This window comes from Ascaphus truei, chromosome 8, assembly GCF_040206685.1.
Source record: "Ascaphus truei isolate aAscTru1 chromosome 8, aAscTru1.hap1, whole genome shotgun sequence".
Taxonomy (NCBI): domain Eukaryota; kingdom Metazoa; phylum Chordata; class Amphibia; order Anura; family Ascaphidae; genus Ascaphus; species Ascaphus truei.
The window spans coordinates 36,861,100-36,881,950 of NC_134490.1; the positions used below are offsets into that span (position 1 = coordinate 36,861,100).

Sequence of the window (20,851 nt, forward strand, 5' to 3'; positions counted from 1 at the left end):
TTCTATTAATGAATTCAAGAAATTAGATGGGGAATTACAAGAAAGAATGGACAAACTAGAGAAAAGTATCATTCAAGTTAAGTAACGTAAATTCAATAGGGATAAAAAAAGATTATGATACAGGCAAAATTAGAAATTGGGCTAAAAATGAGGGGGAAAAACCCCACCCTTCAGCAGTATTCATTTGCCAATAGGACTCATCCAGGGAGAACAGACATGAGCAGATACAGCTGAACCCCGTTATAATGCGGTCCTCGGGGTCCACCCGATATGATGCGTTATAATCGGGATCGCGATAAAAAAATGGCTGCCGCGATCACGGGTTCCACGTCCACCGGTGGGGGAGAGCTGGGATAACTCTCCCTGAGCCCGGCGTCGCAACGGCAGCCCCCCACCCCCCCACGCAGCACTACCCGCAGCAGCAGCTGATCTGTGCAGAGAAGCTGTGAGTCTTGCGATATGGGGGGAGCGGGGGGAGGATCTCATGGAGTCTGGGCTGGGATGTCTGCTGTTTGTGTGAGTCCCGTGGCCAGGAACCAGCTCCCTTCTCTCCTTCCCCCCAGCGGAGGTACAGGGAGGGAGGGAGAGATGTGTTTGTGTGTATATGTGTGTGTGTGTCTATGTGTGTGGAGATTTTCAGGAAGGGGGGATGTGATGGGCAGGGGGAAATGGGATGGGATGTGCAGGGGGGGTGATGTGCTTTTAAAAAACGGACGCCATGCTCACAATGCGTTATAAGCGGATCCGCGTTTTAGTGGATTGTGCTATAACAGGGGTGAGCTGTATATGCTCAGCCAAGGGAATCTGTTTCCCCTAGGAAATATGTTCCTTACCAACAGAGATGTAGGAGTATCTTAAAGCTGCAGACCAAGCAATAGCCTACAAGTGTTTTTTTGTTTGTTCTTTTTTGTTTCTTTCAAATAAATCAGGTCTGCACTGTAAGAAAATACTTGCAGCATTTAAAAAAAAATTTTTTAACAACTCAATTACATTTTTAATGTATTATAATGTTAGAAGCATTTTTTGGTTTCTATAGCAACCCTTTACAAAGTCACACCCCTTTTTGAGCCCTGCCCTCTCTCTAGCAGTGCACTAATTGGATCTAGTGACTGCCTGGTCACACGATCTTCCCCACAGAACTTTGCATCATTGGTCCTTTTCTGCTGCACTGACAGCCATTTAGTGAACCCCCGTGTAGAGGGAGAGGGGGGTTATCCCGGTATTAAAGGGGTTGCACCCCATATGGCCACCCCCTGACCTCATCAGGGAGGCAAGGGGATAACTGGACTGCGATCCAGGAATGTGGCTTACACCTTGTCATGTCAGGAAAATGTATGTTCCCCTGTTCCCATGTTTCATTATAATCCTGTATTTTAAAAATGTTTTAAAGTGCATTTCTGTATCTCCGGTTCTGGAGGTCGCAGAGAGTTGAAATTTGGCCAATATGTAGAGTCACTGTAGGCATTAAAAACTGGCAAATTTCGACCCACTGGGCCCACCAGAACGGAATTTATTAATATGTGAAGATACTAAAGTGTATATGGTATTTTGGATCTGCTCTGAAAATGCAGACTCCATCTGCTATGCTAATAGGTCAGGAAGGGCAGCCGGATGATTTAGCATAAGCCCTGTGATCAAAAGTTAACTGCCCTGATTGTTTACACTAGGAACCAAGTACTGATCAAAAGACTCTGCCACTCTAACTGTTTACCTGAGGGCGGAAAAGCATCAAACTGGAGTGGGTTGTAAGTGTTATATGTACACCTACAAACAATGAAGATCCTGCCAGATACTTCATCTGGTAGACTGGTCGTCGCCCCTGATTTAATTATGGGGCTACAGAAATAAGACCCTCAGAGTCCCAGTACGCATGGGCTAACTAGCTGGGGGGCATGGGTTAAACTGTGTTTCCACGTTGGGGATTGGATACAGATAATTGTTCACCAATAGTCTGTATTCAATGTTAAGAATAGGGTTACAAAGGTATATAAACTGTGTCAACCCTACAGTTCTGTAGTTCTTCTGATTTCATCTTGAATGTCACCGGATTGCTGGAGAATTGCTAGCTGATACTTCTCCATTCCCCAATCCTAAGTAAGTGTTACCTTCTTGTCTGTTAATTGTACTATATTGCTGTGTTCACCTATTTAAGGAATAAATATATTTTATTATATCTAAGCCTCGTTCAGTTCAACCCAGATATTTGGTGTTTATTATATCTTGTCATAAGTTACCGTGACACCCCGAGCCGAATCTTCACCGATCGATCACAGGAGAACAGATCGATTGGCAATTTAGCTAATTACTTATAATTGTGTGGATTGTATTGATGCACATACTAAAGGGGCAAAAATAAAATGCAAAAAAAAAAACGCAGCTTGGACTGCTGCTTTAAGATATAGAGGCGAACCCTCAAACAGGAAATATCAACATCCTAACAGGGAATACATTCCATATAATAAGAGAAGGGACTCATGAACCAATTACAGTCAAGATAGACCCTATTCCTCCAGTCCATCCAAAAGTTCCCCTCCCTTCTTTTTTTTATTTTTATAACTTATATTTTTTATTGTTTTTCCAAACTGAAAGCAAAAGGGAAAACAGAAGAAAGAAGGGAGGGGGGGGGGGGGGAGTTGGTACAGAAAATAGAAGGGTGTGAGGGGAAGGGGTAGTAGGGTGACATCTATCATGTGCTCCACGCAGGGAGCGTACAGTCAAGTATACTTGTAACATCCTTAATCAAAACTAAATCTGTTTAACCATTAGCGGTCTCCTTATTTCGTCGTTCCTATTGGATTCTTCCAAATGTATGTCTCCCACGGATCCCATGTTGTCAGAAAGGTGTGGTGCCGGTCGTGGATTAGACTTGTGAGTCTCTCCATTGTTATTATATAGTTTATCTTGGCAATACCTCAGTGATAGGGGGGGAGGGGTCGTTCTGCTTCCAGTGTTTTGCAATTAGTGTTTTGGCTGCTGATAGGATCTGTGTTATCAGATAATCTATTTTTCTCTCTAGGCCCTCGTTAGGTTTTAGTAGGAGCACTGTTTCTATGTTCCAGGGTAGGTCCAAGCCTGTTACCCCTTCTACTAGCCGTCTAATTGTCCCCCAAATAAGGATTATCTTAGGGCAGGACCACGATATGTGTTTGAATGTGCCTATTTGGCCGCAGTTGCGCCAGCACATAGGGGAAGTTAGCGGGAAGGAGTGGAGACGCGCTGGGGTATAGTACCACCTGTGTAGGACTTTCAGATTTGTTTCCCTGATCGTTGAGCACCGAGAAGCTCTAGCTATCCTTTCGTATTTTTCTTCCCAGTCCTCTTCCTCTAAGGCAGGGTTTCCCAAACTTTTTTTTCCGTGACCCGGTTATTTTTGAACTTCTCCTTCGTGACCCACTAAAAATTTTATCGCCTATACTGGCCTATAGGGCCTGCACAGACACACACACAGCCACTGATACACACACACACAGCCACTGATACACACAGATACACACACAGCCACTGATACACACACACACACACACACAGCCACTGATACACACACACACACACACAGCCACTGACACACGCAGCCACTGACACACACACTGATACACACACACAGCCACTGATACACACACACGCAGCCACTGACACACACGCAGCCACACAGAGACAATGCTACACACACACACACACACACACTGATACACACACAGAGACACTGCTACACACACACACAAACACTGATACACACACACAGACACTGATACACACACACAGACACTGATACACACACACAGACACTGATACTGATACACACACACACTGATACACACAGACACTGATACACAGACACTGATACCCACACACACACTGATACTGATACACACACAAACACACACACACACACACACACACACACTGATACAGATACACACACACACACAGCCCCTGATACACACACACTCTGATACACACACAGAGACACTGATACAGATACACACACAAACACACACACACTTGGGGGGGACTGGGTTGGGAGGGGGGACTGGGTTGGGAGGGGGGACTGGGACCCTTGGGTGGGAGGCAGTGACTGGTTGGGTGTGTGGGAGACGGTGGGTGAGTGACTGGGTGGAAGGGGGGGGACTGGGTGGGTGGTGGTAGGGGGGGACTGGGTGGGTGGGAGGGGGGGACTTGGGGGGGACTGGGTTGGGAGGGGGGACTCGGACCCTTAGGTGGGAGGCAGTGACTGGGTGGGTGTGTGGGAGACGGTGGGTGAGTGACTGGGTGGGTGGGAGACAGTGGGTGGGTGGGTGACAGTGACTGGGTGGGTGACAGTGACTGGGTGGGTGGGTGACAGTGACTGGGTGGGGTGACTTACCTTGCCGCCGGACGCTTTCCCCTGCTGCCCCCGATATCCCCTGCTGCCCCCGATATCCCCTGCTGCCGCCGATATCCCCTGCTGCCCGGGATGGGAGGTGGGCTTGGGGGCACAGGAGGTGGGCTCGGGAGGGGGTGCCACTGGAGGTGAGCTCGGGAGGGGGTGGCACGGGAGGTGAGCTCGGGAGGGGGTGGCACGGGAGGTGAGCTCGGGAGGTGAGCTCGGGAGGGGGTGCCACGATAGTTAAAGCGAACAACAAAGGGGACAGAGGGCAACCCTGCCTGGTTCCGTTTCCTATTTTAACTGGGTTCTCTCTGTGACAGTGCTGATCTCCGATCAGGAAGCAGGCCCGCAGGGCTGAGGTAGGGATGCCAATTAACCGTCATGAGCCCAAGGACAGAGTCCTGTTAGAGTATCCGTAGTCGGTAAGCAGGCAAAGGGTCCGGGCAGGCAGCGAGGTTGGGGTCACGATCCGGGGTCAGCAACATGGATTCCAAATGAACAGGCTAGCCTCAGGAACAGTCTAGCCACAGCAACAGGCTAGCCTCTGGAACAGGGAAGCCACAGGGATAGGCTAGCCACAGCATCTGCACTGCCCCAAAGGCGGACAGCCTGATGGGGCTCCCCAAGAGCTGCTGCCCTAAGCACAGGACCCGCGTGCTAAGGGTTAACATTTGCTTGTACTTTGTGGAACGTCAACCCCACCTACTGGAATGTTAATGAGCCAAGAGGAAACAAAGAACTTTGTGTTCACAGCTGCATTGAATCTCAACCACCCCAGTGTACATCTGCATTGCCCCAAAGGCAGCCAAAGGGTGTGAGCCGTTTGGTGATGTTAAAGTATTGTTAAAGCTGCTCTATTTCAATCTGAAATTCACAAGCCCTTTATCCGCTGTACCCAATTTTCCAACTCTATCTGTCTATGAAATGTCTGTGAACTGACTGTATAAAACAGACGACAGAGAAGCCCAATGCTACATCCAACATGACAAAAATACACAGTAAAATACTTATATATTCTCTTGAAAAAGGGTCATATGTCACGCTCAATAGCTCTCCTTTTTGACACTTGTATACATATATATTTTGTGGGGGCTCAGGGGTTCCCAAAAAGAGCTTGCTGGGGTTTTGTGTGTTTTGTTTACCTATTCTCAGCTGTCTCAGCTGTTGGAGGTTAGTGGCTGGCGGTGGTGGTCCCGCTAGGGTGTGAGGGGGTGGGTGATGAGTGCGGTCTGGCGGTGGCGGTCATGCTAGGGTGTGAACCGGTGTGAGGCGGCGGGTGGGTGGTGAGTGCGGGCGGCGGGTGGGTGGGGAGTGCGGGCTCACCATATTCAACTATGATAATCTCTTACTTTAACTGCTCTCCGACTCGGCGATCACCTTCTGCTATTAATATTCAATCTAAATGTTGTAAACATTCTAGATATTTTAAACATATCTATCACTTGTCCCTGATCACCCTCTTTAAATTTCTGGCTAGCATAATAAAGACAATAACCTATAAGAATAGTTGATAACTAGCGGACAGTTACTAAATATAGTCCCTTTAAATCTCGCTCTTTCAAAGCTTTTAGTGTGATCTGAGATTTTTCCTTTCTCTCATGATTTGACTCAGACGAGTCTCACGCATCCCACCGCCATTGCTAGGCTCTCTTAACTGACTGCTCTTTTGGAAGAAGCAGGTCAACGACGGAGGCTGCATCTTCTTGCCCTTATTTGGAGGCATCTCCGTTGGTTCCCATGTCGGAAGGGGTGGTTTGGAGGGTTATATTATTATTTTAAAGGGCGGAATCCATGGAGCTAATTTAGAGAGCCTCCATCCGCTCCGACGTCCATGCGCATCAAGTCTTTTTTGTCCGAAGCTGCACTATCAAGCATGGTTGTAATTTTCATATTAAAACTTTTGTGCACTGCACATTTATTTCACTTATAGTGTGATTTGTGCTTGTTTTTTTTAAATGTTCATGCTGTAATCACAGACTGAGGCTCCGTTTATTAGTGAATTGTTTAGGGCAGATGCAGTGATAATAATACTGATAACTTTATTTTATATAGTGCTTTTCTCCCAATGGGACTCAAAGCACTTCACAATGACAGAAAAATACACGGTACAGTAGATAGGATTTTTACAAACACAGTCCCTGCCCAGAAGAGTTTACAATCTATGTTTTTTAATGCCCGAGGCACAGGGAGATAAAGTGACTTACCCAAGGTCACAAGGAGCTGACACCGGGAATTGAACCAGTTCCCCTGATTCAAACTCAGTGTCGTGTTCATCAAAGTCAGTGCCCTTTTTACTCACTGAGCTACTCATTGAAAGCGATATTTAATCACTTAGAATCTTAGATGGTTGCTGTAAATCACATACATGTCGTACTCCAATGAGCATACCACTATACATTACATATGGAAATAACAACATAAAAAAACAGAAATATATCAATATAGTGGCTCTCCACTGACCCTTCTCTCTCATAGAGTAGGAAGAGAGGGTATTCCAATCAGGCAGTTCCGAGCAGCCCGTGCACGGGGTCCTCGCGGTGCGCAGGCGGTGCCGGGCAGTCAGTGCACGTGGGGTCCTCGCGGTGCGCAGGCGCAGTGAGCATTGTTGGTCTCGTGGTGTTGAGTCGAGATGGACGATGAGGAGGAAACTTATCGACTATGGAAGATCCGGAAAACTATCATGCAGGTGAGAGGAAGGCAGCGAGGCCGGGGCTGCTGGGGGCGGGAGAAACAACGGTGGAGCTCGGGTATATGAACGGTAGAAGGCAGCAGTAGGAGGTTGATATTCATTACGGGGGCAGGAAGAGTACTCGTGCATAGAGGAACATTGGGACAGGACTGTCACACTGGTGCCTTTCGTTTAGAGTTTCACATGAGCTGGGTGTTGGGGGTCCCATGGGGTTAGTCTCAGGCGTTGACTTGTTTCTGTAAGTCCTCGCTGGTGGTTGTAATATGAATATTGAAGATTGAACTCGTGATTTTTTTCACAGAGAGAGTATGCGCATTGTTCTGACTGCAGTGGAAGGGATGGGTTTGTCTGAGGATATCTGAAACTGGGGAAGCTCAGGAGTTGCTCTGAGTTGTGCACTGCCTTCTCTCTGCCACCTCCTTCGGCTGGAGCCATGGTGCTGCAGGCACGCTGAGCGATCAGACTGCCTTATTTAGGCAGTGATCGCGTCCATGCGGCGAGGGGGTGCGCGTTGCACAAGAAATCAGTTGAAACTGATTTCTTGGCGCAACAGGCCGGTCACGTGAGCGGTTCGCCCAATTAAGGTGAACCAGCTCTGTGACGCCCCCCACTGCCCGTCCACCATGGCCAGGGAAAAGCACCCACTTCACGCGGGTCACTTCCCAGCCACCGCACACTTCCGCACGGGCGAAGGCACCATGGCCCAAGCCTTCCTCACTGATCTGTCACTTGTACTGTGTCCCCTTAGTTGTGCCATGACCGCGGATACCTGGTGACGCAGGATGAGTTGGATCAGACTCTGGACGAGTTTAAGGGACAGTTTGGGGACAAGCCAAGTGAGGGACGGCCACGCAGGACGGACCTAACGGTCCTGGTGGCTCATAACGATGACCCGACAGACCAGATGTTTGTCTTCTTTCCCGGTGAGTGAGGTCAGGGAGGGGTGTCTGTATGCCAGGGGGTGTGCTCTGTGCAATCATAGGTTCTGTGGGTGACTGCTCTCTCTGCCGATTCACTTCCAGAGGAGCCCAAGGTTGGGATAAAAACCATCAAGATGTACTGTCAGCGGATGCAGGAGGAGAACATCACCAGGGCTTGCATCGTGGTGCAGCAAGGAATGACCCCGTCTGCCAAGCAGGTAATGGTGCCAGGAAAAGCATTCCAGGGATGAGCTGCATTGACTGCTCGGCATTTGATCCTATAAACTCCTAGTTGTACAAACTTCAGATGATCAGCCTTGTCCTGTAATACGACACGCACCCCTCCTTCTCCCCTTAAACTTAGTTGCTGACACCTGTGAGGTGATACCCTGTGCAAGGAGTGCATGGTTGTTTTTTTTGGGTGGGGGTGTTGTACATCCTGTACTGATCCTATAAACACCTAGTTGTACAAACTTTAGATGATCCGCCTTGTCCTGTAATACGACACGCACCCCTCCTCCCCTTAAACTTAGTTGCTGACACCTGTGAGGTGTTACCCTGTGCAAGGAGTGCATGGTTGTTTTTTTTGGGTGGGGGTGCTGTACATATAAAATCAGTAACATACAGTACCATAATGTATAATCCTGGGTGAGGTTTGGGCTGCAGCACACCCCACATCCCTTATTCCAGCCCTCATGCCCTGTGCTCTTCTCTTGCAGTCACTGGTGGACATGGCTCCTAAGTACATTCTGGAGCAGTTCCTGCAGCAGGAGCTTCTGATCAACATCACTGAGCATGAGGTGAGTCCATCACACAAACAGTGCGGCTCATGTTCCATGATATTAGCGTATTTCATGTAATCTTCTCAAGATCGTGGCTTTTGTGCTGTTTATAGTTAGACCTGTGCATCTAGATTTAAAGTTGTTCATGGATCTTAATTTACACAGTGCACATTAAAGATGGAGGGGAGTTTATTACATGGATAGGTACTTTCAGTTTGTTTACACTCCAGTACATGTTGGCAGGCGGGTCTCTAGTGTGAAAGGAGGGACTGACTCGTGAGCCCTTCACTATTATTACTATTATCATTTATTGAAAGAGCACCAACATATTCCACAGCGCATTAAAAAGGTCAAAATAACAGAACTCGCTCCACCTGTAGGGTGCTCACCAAGGATATATAGCTTCCTAGGAAGCTTGCTGCATGCAGAAAGAGGTGTGAGGAGAGAGCTCATTTTGATTGCACTCCTAAGTAATCCAAAATGTGAGCCGGTGTAGAGAGAGACATTATGCGAGTGGCCGTGCCGGCTGAGGTATCCCTTAGCACAAATAAACCTTATACCTTAACGTATAGGGCGTTTGTAAGATCAGAATACAATTAAAATAGACTTTAATGCATCATATAAATAAATACTCAAACTTAAAAAAAAAAACAATTACAATATGATGGTGACTAGTGGTGTATATGCGGCTGATACAACCACTGTTAATTGTATATAGTCCTGTGATCAAAGCGACGATAGCTAGATAAAGACCCGACTAGTACCGGTGACTCATCTCTCTGGCAATATAAGCCTGTTGTGTACATATTGTGGGTGTCTGGAGGAAGCCATTGCAGATTATCTGTTATTTTTCCATTTTTGTGTGCTGGGAACTCTATTGTTTATTATGTGCAGTATGTTAGTTCACAGGTAACTGATACTGAAGTGAAAGAGGATGTTGGTAAGCAGTTGGGTAGGCAGCCTTAAAGTGAGTTTTTAGGGAGGTTTTAAATGTGTGGAAGGATGGGGCTAGTCTGATGGGACGGGGCAGAAAATTCCAAAGAATAGGAGCACCCTGACCAAAGTTTTGTAGGTGGGAATGGGTGGCAGTTATGCGGGGGAGGAGAGGTATAGTACATGTGTGGATCGGAGTGGGCGTGTAGCAGTGTCCTTAGAAATTAGGTTGGAGACGTATGCAGCAGCTGTGTTGTGAAAAGCCCTAAATGCGATGACTCCAATCTTTAACTTATTTTAGACTATATTGTGTGTTGTCTAAACCAGGAAAGCGCAAACTCCTCCCCCCCCTCCTCCTCTCAGCTCTGGCGTCAAATGACGTCATGTTCCCATGGTAACGTCACGTGACCCTCCCGCAGCGACGTCATTTGGCGCTGGGACGCATTGCCGAAGCCAAGGTAAGGGGAGTTGAAAGCCTCGCACGGTGCCCCCGCATTTCATTTAAATGCCTTCGGGGAAGTGCGGGACCTCTGTAACCTCTGCGCCCCCCACCTCCATAAAATCAGGTGGGGGGGGCACACACCCCACCCGACTTTGCACACCCCTGGTCTAAACTTCACTGCTTGTCACGTATTTTCCTAATAAAGGCTTTGTATTAAAAGTTAAGTTAAAATTATGCTATAGTTTCACCATTTTGATTTGAGTGCTACCTAAAAGTGGCTCTTTTCTTGCCTCTGCCCGGATCTGTTCCCATCAGATTGGATGCAGAAGGGACATTGGGCAGTAGCCGCAGGGTAAGCCTGGGTTGAGAGAAGGCTTCTTGAGGATGGGTGTAACAAGAGTCTGCGTTAAAGAGGGAAAGGTGCTCATGCTAAGGGGGAGGTGGAAGAGGTGGGTTAGGATGGGAATGACAGGATACGTGTGATGAATCAGCTTGGAGAGCCTGGGATCAAGCAGTAAGCAGGTGGTAGGGAAGGATGCGGCAGGATACTTCCTCCTCTGGTACTGGGGAGAAGGAGATGAGTAGATGGGGTGGGAGTTTTAGAATGAAGGTCTCTTGGGATGACATCAGAACATGGTGTCTATTCTGTTTGTATAGTAGGTGGTGAGGAGAAGTGGGTAGGGTGGCATTAAGGAAAAATCACATGTTTGTTTTACAAAAGATTATAAGAGAAGAGTCCCACTTCTCTCTTCCTGATTCTTTCCCCCTTGATCTCGTTTCCAGCTGGTCCCAGAACACGTGGTGATGACCAAGGACGAGGTGACGGAGCTGCTGGCCCGATAGTATCCTTCACACAGTCGCCCAAACACGCGTCCCGGGTGAAGCAGTGAAGGGTTTAGCTATACAAATATATTCGGGGACAGTACAAGGAGCTTTCAAAATAACTATTCATCCCACGGGCAGTACAAACGACACAGGGCGATACCTTAAGGTTGGAGGAAAGGAGATTTCACCAGCAACAAAGGAAAGGGTTCTTTACAGTAAGGGTAGTTATAATGTGGAACCCATTACCCATGGAGACTGTGATGGCAGATACAATAGATCTGTTAAAAAAAAAAAAAGTTTGAAATCTTTTTAGAAAGGAAAGGTATACATAGATATACCAAATAAGGGAACATGGAAAGAATGTTAATCCAGGGAGTAATCCGATTGCCAATTGTTGGAGTCGGGAAGGAATTAATCTGTCCCTTTTTGAGACCTCATTGGATGATTTTTCACTGGGTTTTTTAGTTTGCCTTCCACTGGATCAATATACTGTAAGTACGGATATAGGATAAAGTATCTGTCGTCTAAAGTTAGCATGGGTTGAACTTGATGGACATGTGTCTTTTTTCAACCTCATCTACTGTGTAACTATGTAGCGCTGGATTCCTGCCTTCTACCTGCTTCTTCCCGGGCCTTTTAATGCAAGCATTACCCCCCTAGAGGGGCCTTTAACACGATGCGATCAATATAACAATGTTAAGCTATGTGTTGCTGGCTCCTCTAGTTGCAATGGGGTTAAATCACCCTGGTGACTTTTGATGTCATGGTTGCATCATTGGATCCCGTTCCAGTTCTTCTCTGACACAGAGCTATCACCTTGTGCACGGCTGTGACGTGCTGGGTGACACTGAGGCAACAGGGTGAAGATTATTAGAGCAATTTATACTGTGTTTATAGCGCCAGGCAGCTGTGGGCTGCATTATGGATCTATAACACCATCTCCTGTAAGACCATGCTTGTACTGCTCAATGTACACAAATAACCTTTCTGTCCTGCCACCTTCCCCCTGATAAGTACCTTAACCAATTAACCAGCAAACTGCGCGAGTCCCAGCTCCCCCGCATCCAAGCGGGAGACCCCGTGGCGAGATACTTTGGGTTAAAACGAGGCCAGGTAAGCACTACAAGGTCTGACCTGGGATGGGATGTTGGTGAAGGGAGATTTCAGGTCATTCTGTCGGCACGATCTGTAGTGTTGGCTGCGAGATATTTCAGAATTCCATAGGTGATGCTAATCACCTTAAACATCCAGAGTGCAGGGTTCAAGACATGAGGTTACTGACCGTAGATGCGTCCGTATCAACTACTTGCAACTGTGTCCGATCCGTCTCGAATCTTGCGTTGATTTATTTATTTTTAAATAACCTCACTCAACAGTAACCTAAGACTTAGACACTACAGGAGTGTGGCTACCTCTTTGTATAGCACGAGTAGTACTTGGCCCCCCATGCTACAGGTGATGCAATGTTTGTGGTTACTCCGCTTGGCACCGGACCCTACAGTATTTTTAAGGCTCTGTTGATCCTTGTCAGATTGTACCCCCGCACCCTCCCACTCGAATCAGTCACTCGTGAAATTGATGGCCAGAGCTCGGTGTGGGGAAGGAACTCGGGGCTGTGGGGTTTGGTTAACGTGTAGGATTTTCAAGGCAGAGATTTGATGTGCCCATACGATGGTGCCAAAGCCCCATTAGCCCTCTGCTCTCATTTTCCTAGGTGGTCAAGATCATTCGGCCGAGTGAGACTGCCGGCCGCTATATCACATACCGCCTGGTGCAGTGAAGTGCTCACCGCACTCTCCGCACTCTCTCCAGGTGAAGGCAGAGGGGGTATATCGGAGTCTGGGGGGGTAGGGTGGAGTAGGTGGTCATGTCACATCAGTGATTTCTTTGTCCTATCTCGCCTGTAACAGGATCTGACTGTCCTCTGGTGACAGAGAACCTGCTCAGTCGGCCACTGCGGGGGACATAAAACATGGAGGAACGCAGGGATGGTCGCACCTGTCAACCCCGCCTGAACAAACGGGACTAAAAGTATCAGCTGTAAATTGTCACCAGTCTTGGAGCTTCGTCGCGTCCAGCAGCAGCTACTGTTGGGATATAGTGATTTCCATTGTGTTCAATGTTCCCTCTACGGGGAGAGATGCAGACTGCCATGGGGCAACACCAGGGAGCTAATCATTGTACTTTGTAAATGTGACCTGCTGCTGTACATACCTTCCAGGCTCATTATCAAAATCCCTGTCTGCAAAACGGCACCGCTAATATTAACCCCTTCTCTGCCAGAAGAGTATGCAATAGGGTTAAACCATATTAAAAGCAGGCGCATTTTTTTTGTTTTTTTTTTTAGTTTTTACTTAAATCTGTGTGATTGTCCAAGGCAGGGACTGGTTTAACAGACTGGCAGGGGACATATACTTAGCTTTCATAAAGTGATTTTTCTTGTGTTGCTGTTTGGAGCGTATGAATAAAGCTGCGCGTTTTGATAATGAAAAATTAATTTTTTCTTAGAAAAAAAGAAAATCCTGAGTTTATTTAGAAAGCAAATACAAAAATCATGTTAAACATAGAAGTCGGGTATTTGTACTCGTAAGATTCCTCACACAGACCCTCAACTCACCATCACAGCAGGGAGAGGCTGGATAGATATCTGCAGGCAGGCTCAGGTACCAGTGAAATACTCTTTACTTCACTTTCTCCACACTCACAATACTGAAAGCTTCTCTTTGCTGCACACTGGCCTGGGAGGGGTTAATGGTACGGATGTTTGTCACAGTTTGTCCTATCTCCGCTGACCGTCAGAATCACTGCAGGACGTTAGGTGACGCCAGCAAAGCGATTTGCAAGGCACTCTGGGTAGGAGGTGATGGCAGAAGCTGCAGGAAGTGCTGGTGAGCGGTGCTCGCTTCCGGCCTGTACTACGGCAGTCACTCAGACAAACTCAGGTCGGCGGGTAGCAGCGATGGTCACTGCTATCCTCCCTTGCAGCAAGCGCATGGCGGGCAGCGGGCGGTGGCAGTGCTGTGGGGGCAGCGGGTGGCAGTTGCTCAGCAGGATGTTGTTAGACTGGTTGGTGTTACACTGAGCAAGGCTCGCTCTGCCCTGTGCACCGTCTTCCTCGGACTCCGACTGGCTCCGAGCATCCGATTCAATGTAGGGGATGTCGTCTGCGCTGGTCTCACTTGGCTGTCTGGTAAGGTGGCCCTGGGGGGCCACAGCCTCCCAAGCACCAGGCAGATCACTTGCTCCGTCTGATTCAGAGTCTGAGTCCACAGAGGAGCTAACACGGTCTGAAATCACATGCAGTCCTGATTGGTTATTACAAACCTAATGGCCCTTCTCTGCTAGAGGTGCTTAAACTCTGCAGAGCCATTACAGAAATAATCTGCAAAGCAATATCTAGCTCGCGCCCTGCAAGGTGATTCAATAACACTACGCAGAGCCATTGTGTAACAACCGGAAAAGCCAATGTCTAGTGCCTGACAGACGTGAGTTACACTAGCTGACCAAGAGTAAAAAACATGCTAAGAGGTTTTCTTTTGCCAATTCTTTACTTTTTTTTGCATTTCTGGGAGACTGATAAATTAGTTATTTAGGAAAAAAAAGTACCTAAAATAAACACCTGATTCTTGGGTAATCCAGCATATTAAGATACATAAGGATGCATTTTATGTTGCATCTTGTCTCTAGTATAAAAGTTAAACATGTTAAGCAGTGATATGCCATAAAAACCACCCTCCGGAGCGTCTTAGTAGACATACTTGAAAACGAGCGATAACTCAATGCATTACTTCCTGGTAAAACATGTTATAAATAAATAATATGGCCCTTTACAGTGTGCTATAGCCAGGCAGGTTTATCTCCGACTCCTGTTCTTTTTCTAACATGACTGAACAGATTGGTACCCGTCACAGTTAGAGCATAGGAGCAGGAATGCAGAGCAGGGTCGGAGGTTTGGTCCTTGAGCTCAGTGTGGGATGATGTGGTGCTGGGACCCCAGAGAGTTGACCCATTTTACCAACCTCTGAATGCAGACAGGTGGTAATCTGAGTGCAGCTCCGGGGATTCCTCCTCAGGGGTGACTTGGAGCTGGGAGCCGCTGCTCAGCATTGGGGCCGCATCCTGGCGAGGACGACACATAAACACACTGAGCATAACACTGGATTAGCGCCAGGAGGGACCAACAATGTATTGCAGAACACTGTAGAGGTTAAGATGCTGACATGAAGTGGGAAAACCATTTACAGAGCTAGTGACCCACAGAGCAACCTCTAGATCCCCCTTTCCCTTACATTGCTGAACTTGGGGTGCTCCTCCTTCCTGGTGCTGGGAGAGTCGGGGGGCTCCTGGTAGATGATGGGATAGAAGATGATGAGGGTCTCCACAATGCGTGCTTGGTGAGGATAATCCACGAGTGAGGACAGGGACACGGTGGCTTCAGTGGGACGCGGGCGCATCAGCGCGGGGCCGAACACGATGCCTAGGTTACTGGGGCTCATCTTGTTGAGCTGCTCCTGATCTGAGACCCTGCGGAAAGCGGTTAAGTGATCAGTGTGCAGTGACATCACAACCTGAGACCATGCAAGAGAAGTGAGATCATCAATGAGCAGCAACAATATAGCCTGAGACTTTGTTGAAAGAGATTGTCATCCCTTCTTAGATAAGGGAGCTGTCTAGAATCCATATTTAAAGGACCTGTAAAGGAGAGGCCTTCTATATAAAGACAAGACATATAGAGCTTATCTAAATGGTCAACCTCCCCTCCTGCCCTCACAGTTACACCACCAGTAGAGTCAGATAAGGTGTATATATATATATATATATATATTGTATTATTAGTTTGTACGTGTAGATATTAACACATTAATCTTCAGGCAGAGCGATATAGTACCACCCACCCAGAACCATATAATACCAGAGTGATAAACCACCCAGAGCGATTGGATAACACGCAGTTATATAACACCACCCAGGGCCATATAATAAACACGTAGAGCGATATAATAACAGGGCGAAAATTCATCATGTGCCAGTGCAGATTATCGCACCCGTTCCTGCGTTAACTCCTATTGTCGTGAATGGGAGTTAATGGCAGACTGGGTACATCACCACATGAGTGTGCCCCTATCGCACCCAGTCTGCCATTAACTCCCATTCACGTCAATGGGAATTAACGCAGGAACGGGTGCGGTAGTCTGTACCGGCACATCATGAATGTTCCCCTAAGAGCCTTATAATAACACCCCAAAACCACATAATAAAATGTTAAGCCATATAGTAACATGCAGGGCGATATAACACTAAGCCATATAACATGCAGAGCGATACAACAACCTGCAAAGAGATGTAATGACACACAGGTCATTGCTGACCATTATGGCAGTGAAGGTGTTAATGGTGCCCTCTGCCATTTTCGGGTGCTGAACACGAATGTAGCACCAGCTGAGTTTTAACCACTGCACAAACTCACTCACATACCGATACAACCCCTCCCCCCTCTAAAACACACAGTTTAACCTCAGACACCCGGTTCTTTACACAATATTACAAACGGATCTGCACACTCACATGTACAAAGTCTGACCTTATTTTGGTTATATGGGTGCTCTGCCCTTGGCTCCCAGTTGCTCTCCATTAATCCCCCTTCCCCTGTTGCCCACCTGCGCAGATGCTGCACCAGATACTGTAGGGTGCTCCTGTTTTCAGGGGGCAGCTCCTGCAGCAGCTCTCTCAGCCTCAGTACCAAGGCCAGCACTTCTGGCTCAGTCTCAGGGCCCTTGTCCTCCAGTCGGGGTCCCTTCCCGGCCTCGGTCCCACGCAGGCTCTCCTTGGCCAGGCCCATAAGGCCATTATACAGACGGAAAGGCATAATGGGCTCCGGAAGCTGGGAGGGGAGAGAGAGGGATAGGAGAATAGAGGTGAGGGAGAGGTGTATTTAAGGTAGATGGTAGAATATATATATGATATACATACATTATATATAGTCAAATAGAACAGTTGGCACTCCTTAGGTGCTTGCCCCATATGGATAATATAGACATACGTTACCGTTCCAAGGTCTGGTAAAGCAAGAGACAGCACTCAATTGTAGAAAACTTCACAAAGTGTATTGGTGAAAATAGTGGTACATCAAGAAACCCAACGTTTCGGTCCTCCAAAATGGGACCTTCCTCAGGGCCTGAGGAAGGTCCCATTTTGGAGGACCGAAACGTTGGGTTTCTTGATGTACCACTATTTTCACCAATACACTTTGTGAAGTTTTCTACAATTGAGTGCTGTCACTTGCTTTACCAGACCTTGGAACGGTAACGTATGCATACATTATATATATATACTAGCTGAGAGACCCGGCGTTGCCCGGGATGTAAATGCGTAATAGGTAGTATTATTTATAAATCGTGGAACAATAGGTGAGTATTTGTTGTAAAGGTTTGGGGGGGTAGAAAGGGGGGGGAGAAAGGGGGGGGGAGAAAGGGGAGCGGGGGGGGGAGAGAAAGGGGAGCGGGGGGGGGGAGAAAGGGGAGCGGGGGGGGAGAGAAAGGGGAGCGGGGGGGGAGAAAGGGGAGCGGGGGGGGAGAAAGGGGAGCGGGGGGGGGGAGAAAGGGGAGCGGGGGGGGGAGAAAGGGGAGCGGGGGGGGAGAAAGGGGAGCGGGGGGGGGAGAAAGGGGAGCGGGGGGGGGAGAAAGGGGAGCGGGGGGGGAGAAAGGGGAGCGGGGGGGGGGAGAAAGGGGAGCGGGGGGGGAGAAAGGGGAGCGGGGGGGGAGAAAGGGGAGCGGGGGGGGAGAAAGGGGAGCGGGGGGGGGAGAAAGGGGAGCGGGGGGGGGAGAAAGGGGAGCGGGGGGGGGAGAAAGGGGAGCGGGGGGGAGAAAGGGGAGCGAGGGGGGAGAAAGGGGAGCGGGGAGGGGGAGAAAGGGGAGCGGGGAGGGGGAGAAAGGGGAGCGGGGAGGGGGGAGAAAGGGGAGCGGGGAGGGGGAGAAAGGGGAGCGGGGAGGGGGAGAAAGGGGAGCGGGGAGGGGGAGAAAGGGGAGCGGGGAGGGGGAGAAAGGGGAGCGGGGAGGGGGAGAAAGGGGAGCGGGGAGGGGGAGAAAGGGGAGCGGGGAGGGGGAGAAAGGGGTGGGGGGGAGAAAGGGACGGGGGGGGAGAAAGGGGCGGGGGGAGAAAGGGGCGGGGGGGGGAGAACCGGGGGGGGGGGAGAAACGGGGGAGAAAGGGGAGGGGGGGGGAGAAAGGGGAGGGGGGGGGAGAAAGGGGAGGAGGGGGGAGAAAGGGGAGCGGGGGGGAGAAAGGGGAGCGGGGGGGAGAAAGGGGAGCGGGGGGGAGAAAGGGGAGCGGGGGGGGGGGAAAGGGGAGCGGGGGGGGGAGAAAGGGGAGCGGGGAGGGAGAAAGGGGAGCGGGGAGGGAGAAAGGGGAGCGGGGGGGGGAGAAAGGGGAGCGGGGGGGGGAGAAAGGGGAGCGGCGGGGGAGAAAGGGGAGCGGGGGGGGGAGAAAGGGGAGCGGGGGGGGGAGAAAGGGGAGCGGGGGGGAAAGGGGAGCGGGGGGGAAAGGGGAGCGGGGGGGGAAAGGGGAGCGGGGGGGGGAGAAAGGGGAGCGGGGGGGGAGAAAGGGGAACGGGGGGGGGAAAGGGGAGCGGGGGGGGAAAGGGGAGCGGGGGGGGAAAGGGGAGCGGGGGGGGAAAGGGGAGCGGGGGGGGGAAAGGGGAGCGGGGGGGGAAAGGGGAGCGGGGGGGGGAAAGGGGAGCGGGGGGGGGAAAGGGGAGCGGGGGGGAAAGGGGAGCGGGGGGGAAAGGGGAGCGGGGGGGAAAGGGGAGCGGGAGGGGGGGGGAAAGGGGAGCGGGAGGGGGGGGGGAAAGGGGAGCGGGAGGGGGGGGAAAGGGGAGCGGGAGGGGGGGGAAAGGGGAGCGGGAGGGGGGGGAAAGGGGAGTGGGAGGGGGGGGAAAGGGGAGTGGGAGGGGGGGGAAAGGGGAGTGGGAGGGGGGGAAAGGGGAGTGGGAGGGGGGGAAAGGGGAGCGGGGGGGGAAAGGGGAGCGGGGGGGAAAGGGGAGTGGGGGGGGGGAAAGGGGAGTGGGGGGGGGGAAAGGGGAGTGGGGGGGGGAAAGGGGAGTGGGGGGGGAAAGGGGAGTGGGGGGGGAAAGGGGAGTGGGGAAAGGGGAGCGGGGGGGGAAAGGGGAGCGGGAGGGGGGAAAGGGGAGCGGGAGGGGGGAAAGGGGAGCGGGAGGGGGGAAAGGGGAGCGGGGGGGGGGAAAGGGGAGCGGGGGGGGGAAAGGGGAGCGGGAGGGGGGAAAGGGGAGCGGGGGGGGAAAGGGTAGTGGGGGGGGGAAAGGGTAGTGGGGGGGGAAAGGGGAGTGGGGGGGGGGGAAAGGGGAGTGGGGGGGAAAGGGGAGTGGGGGGGGGAAAGGGGAGTGGTGGGGGGGAAGGGGAGTGGGGGGGGGAAAGGGGAGTGGGGGGGGGGGAAAGGGGAGGGGGGGGGAAAGGGGAGTGGGGGGGGAGGGGGGTAAGGGGAGTGGGGGGGGAAAGGGGAGTGGGGGGGAAAGGGGAGTGGGGGGGAGTGGGGGGGAAAGGGGAGTGGGGGGGGGTGGAGAGCAGTGGGCATATGTATTGTCATAATTTATGTATGGGCATTTCCCCCCCCTCCTCCGTGCGTCCGTCCCCTTGCTGGTTCGGCTGGTGGCCCCCCCCCGTTCCCCGTGACTCCCCCCCCGTTCCCTGTGACTCGCGGCTCGCCCCCCCCCCCGTTCCCCGTGACTCGCGCTCCCCCCCCCCCGGCCCCCGCTTGGTCCCCCGATGTGCCGTCCGGCTGAGTGAGGCGTGCAGGCAGCGGTAGGAAGCGCCCTGTGTGGGCCTGAGACTCGCGCTCCCCCCCCCGGCGCCTGCTTGGTTCCCCGATGTGCCATCCGGCTGAGCGGCGGTAGGAAGCGCCCTGTGTGGGCCTGAGGCTGAGGCGGGACGCGCAGTGGGCCTGAGGCTGAGGCGGGACGCGCAGTGGGCCTGAGGCTGAGGCGGTACGCGCAGTGGGCCTGAGGCTGAGGCGGGACGCGCAGTGGGCCTGAGGCTGAGGCGGGACGCGCAGTGGGCCTGAGGCTGAGGCGGTACGCGCAGTGGGCCTGAGGCTGAGGCGGGACGCGCAGTGGGCCTGAGGCTGAGGCGGGACGCGCAGTGGGCCTGAGGCTGAGGCGGGACGCGCAGTGACTTACCTGAGCGGGAGGTAGCGCCGGGGAGGTAAGGGAGCGGCTGGGGTAGGAGGGCCGCGCTTCCCGTCCGGAGCCAGTGCAGGGCGGCGCACGTGATGGGGGGGGGGCAGACAGAGGGGGTGTGTGTGTGTGTGTATAGAGCTGCTGTGTTGTGTGTGTGTGTGTGTGTATAGAGCTGCTGTGTTGTGTGTGTGTGTGTATAGAGCTGCTGTGTTGTGTGTGTGTGTGTGAGTGTATAGAGCTGCTGTTTTGTGTGTGTGTGTGTGTATAGAGCTGCTGTGTTGTGTGTGTGTGTGTGTGTGTGTGTATAGAGCTGCTGTGTTGTGTGTGTGTGTGTGTGGCCCGTCACTCCGCCTCAGGCCAATGAGAGGTGTGCGGGGGCGGCCCAAGGGACCAATGAGATTTCCCCTAGGGACACCGGACATCCAGGCAGGCAGGCATACAGTGCTTTCACTAATATAGTATAAGATATACACAGAAACAAATAGTAGCGCTAGTAAGTGATATACAATGATGTGCTGGAAGTTGTGAATAAAAGATATGTATACTAATGAGCTACAAATAGAATAATTAATTAGTGATTAATACGTGGATAAATGACTGATTTCAGCATAGATACAGTCTATACGGAAGAGGCAGCTTCTATATGGTCAAGCCTGACCACAATGATAATAACAAAAACACAACAGAAACAAGCGCCAGTTCCGTAGA

At 51.0% G+C, this 20,851-nt stretch overlaps 2 protein-coding genes across 3 annotated transcripts in view; one reads left to right on the forward strand and one right to left on the reverse strand.

The window, feature by feature from the left end:
- The first annotated feature begins 6,899 nt into the window (after window positions 1-6,899).
- On the forward strand, window positions 6,900-13,450 carry POLR2E (RNA polymerase II, I and III subunit E). Of its 2 annotated transcripts, XM_075611453.1 has the most exons (8): window positions 6,900-7,052; window positions 7,804-7,978; window positions 8,078-8,193; window positions 8,695-8,775; window positions 10,916-10,974; window positions 11,992-12,070; window positions 12,672-12,769; window positions 12,868-13,450. In XM_075611453.1, the coding sequence occupies exons 1-7, from the start codon at window positions 6,996-6,998 to the stop codon at window positions 12,735-12,737; spliced, it is 633 nt and encodes a 210-aa protein (XP_075467568.1). In that variant the 5' UTR covers window positions 6,900-6,995; the 3' UTR covers window positions 12,738-12,769; window positions 12,868-13,450. The 2 variants fall into 2 exon arrangements, with proteins under 2 accessions (XP_075467568.1, XP_075467569.1); XM_075611454.1 differs by lacking the exon at window positions 12,672-12,769.
- Window positions 13,238-20,851, reverse strand: part of ARHGAP45 (Rho GTPase activating protein 45) — a 44,132-nt gene continuing 36,518 nt past the window's right edge. The window contains 4 exon segments of the mRNA XM_075611452.1: window positions 13,238-14,244; window positions 14,977-15,076; window positions 15,247-15,481; window positions 16,615-16,838. Coding sequence (XP_075467567.1) covers window positions 13,886-14,244; window positions 14,977-15,076; window positions 15,247-15,481; window positions 16,615-16,838 — 918 coding nt within the window. The 3' untranslated portion in view covers window positions 13,238-13,885.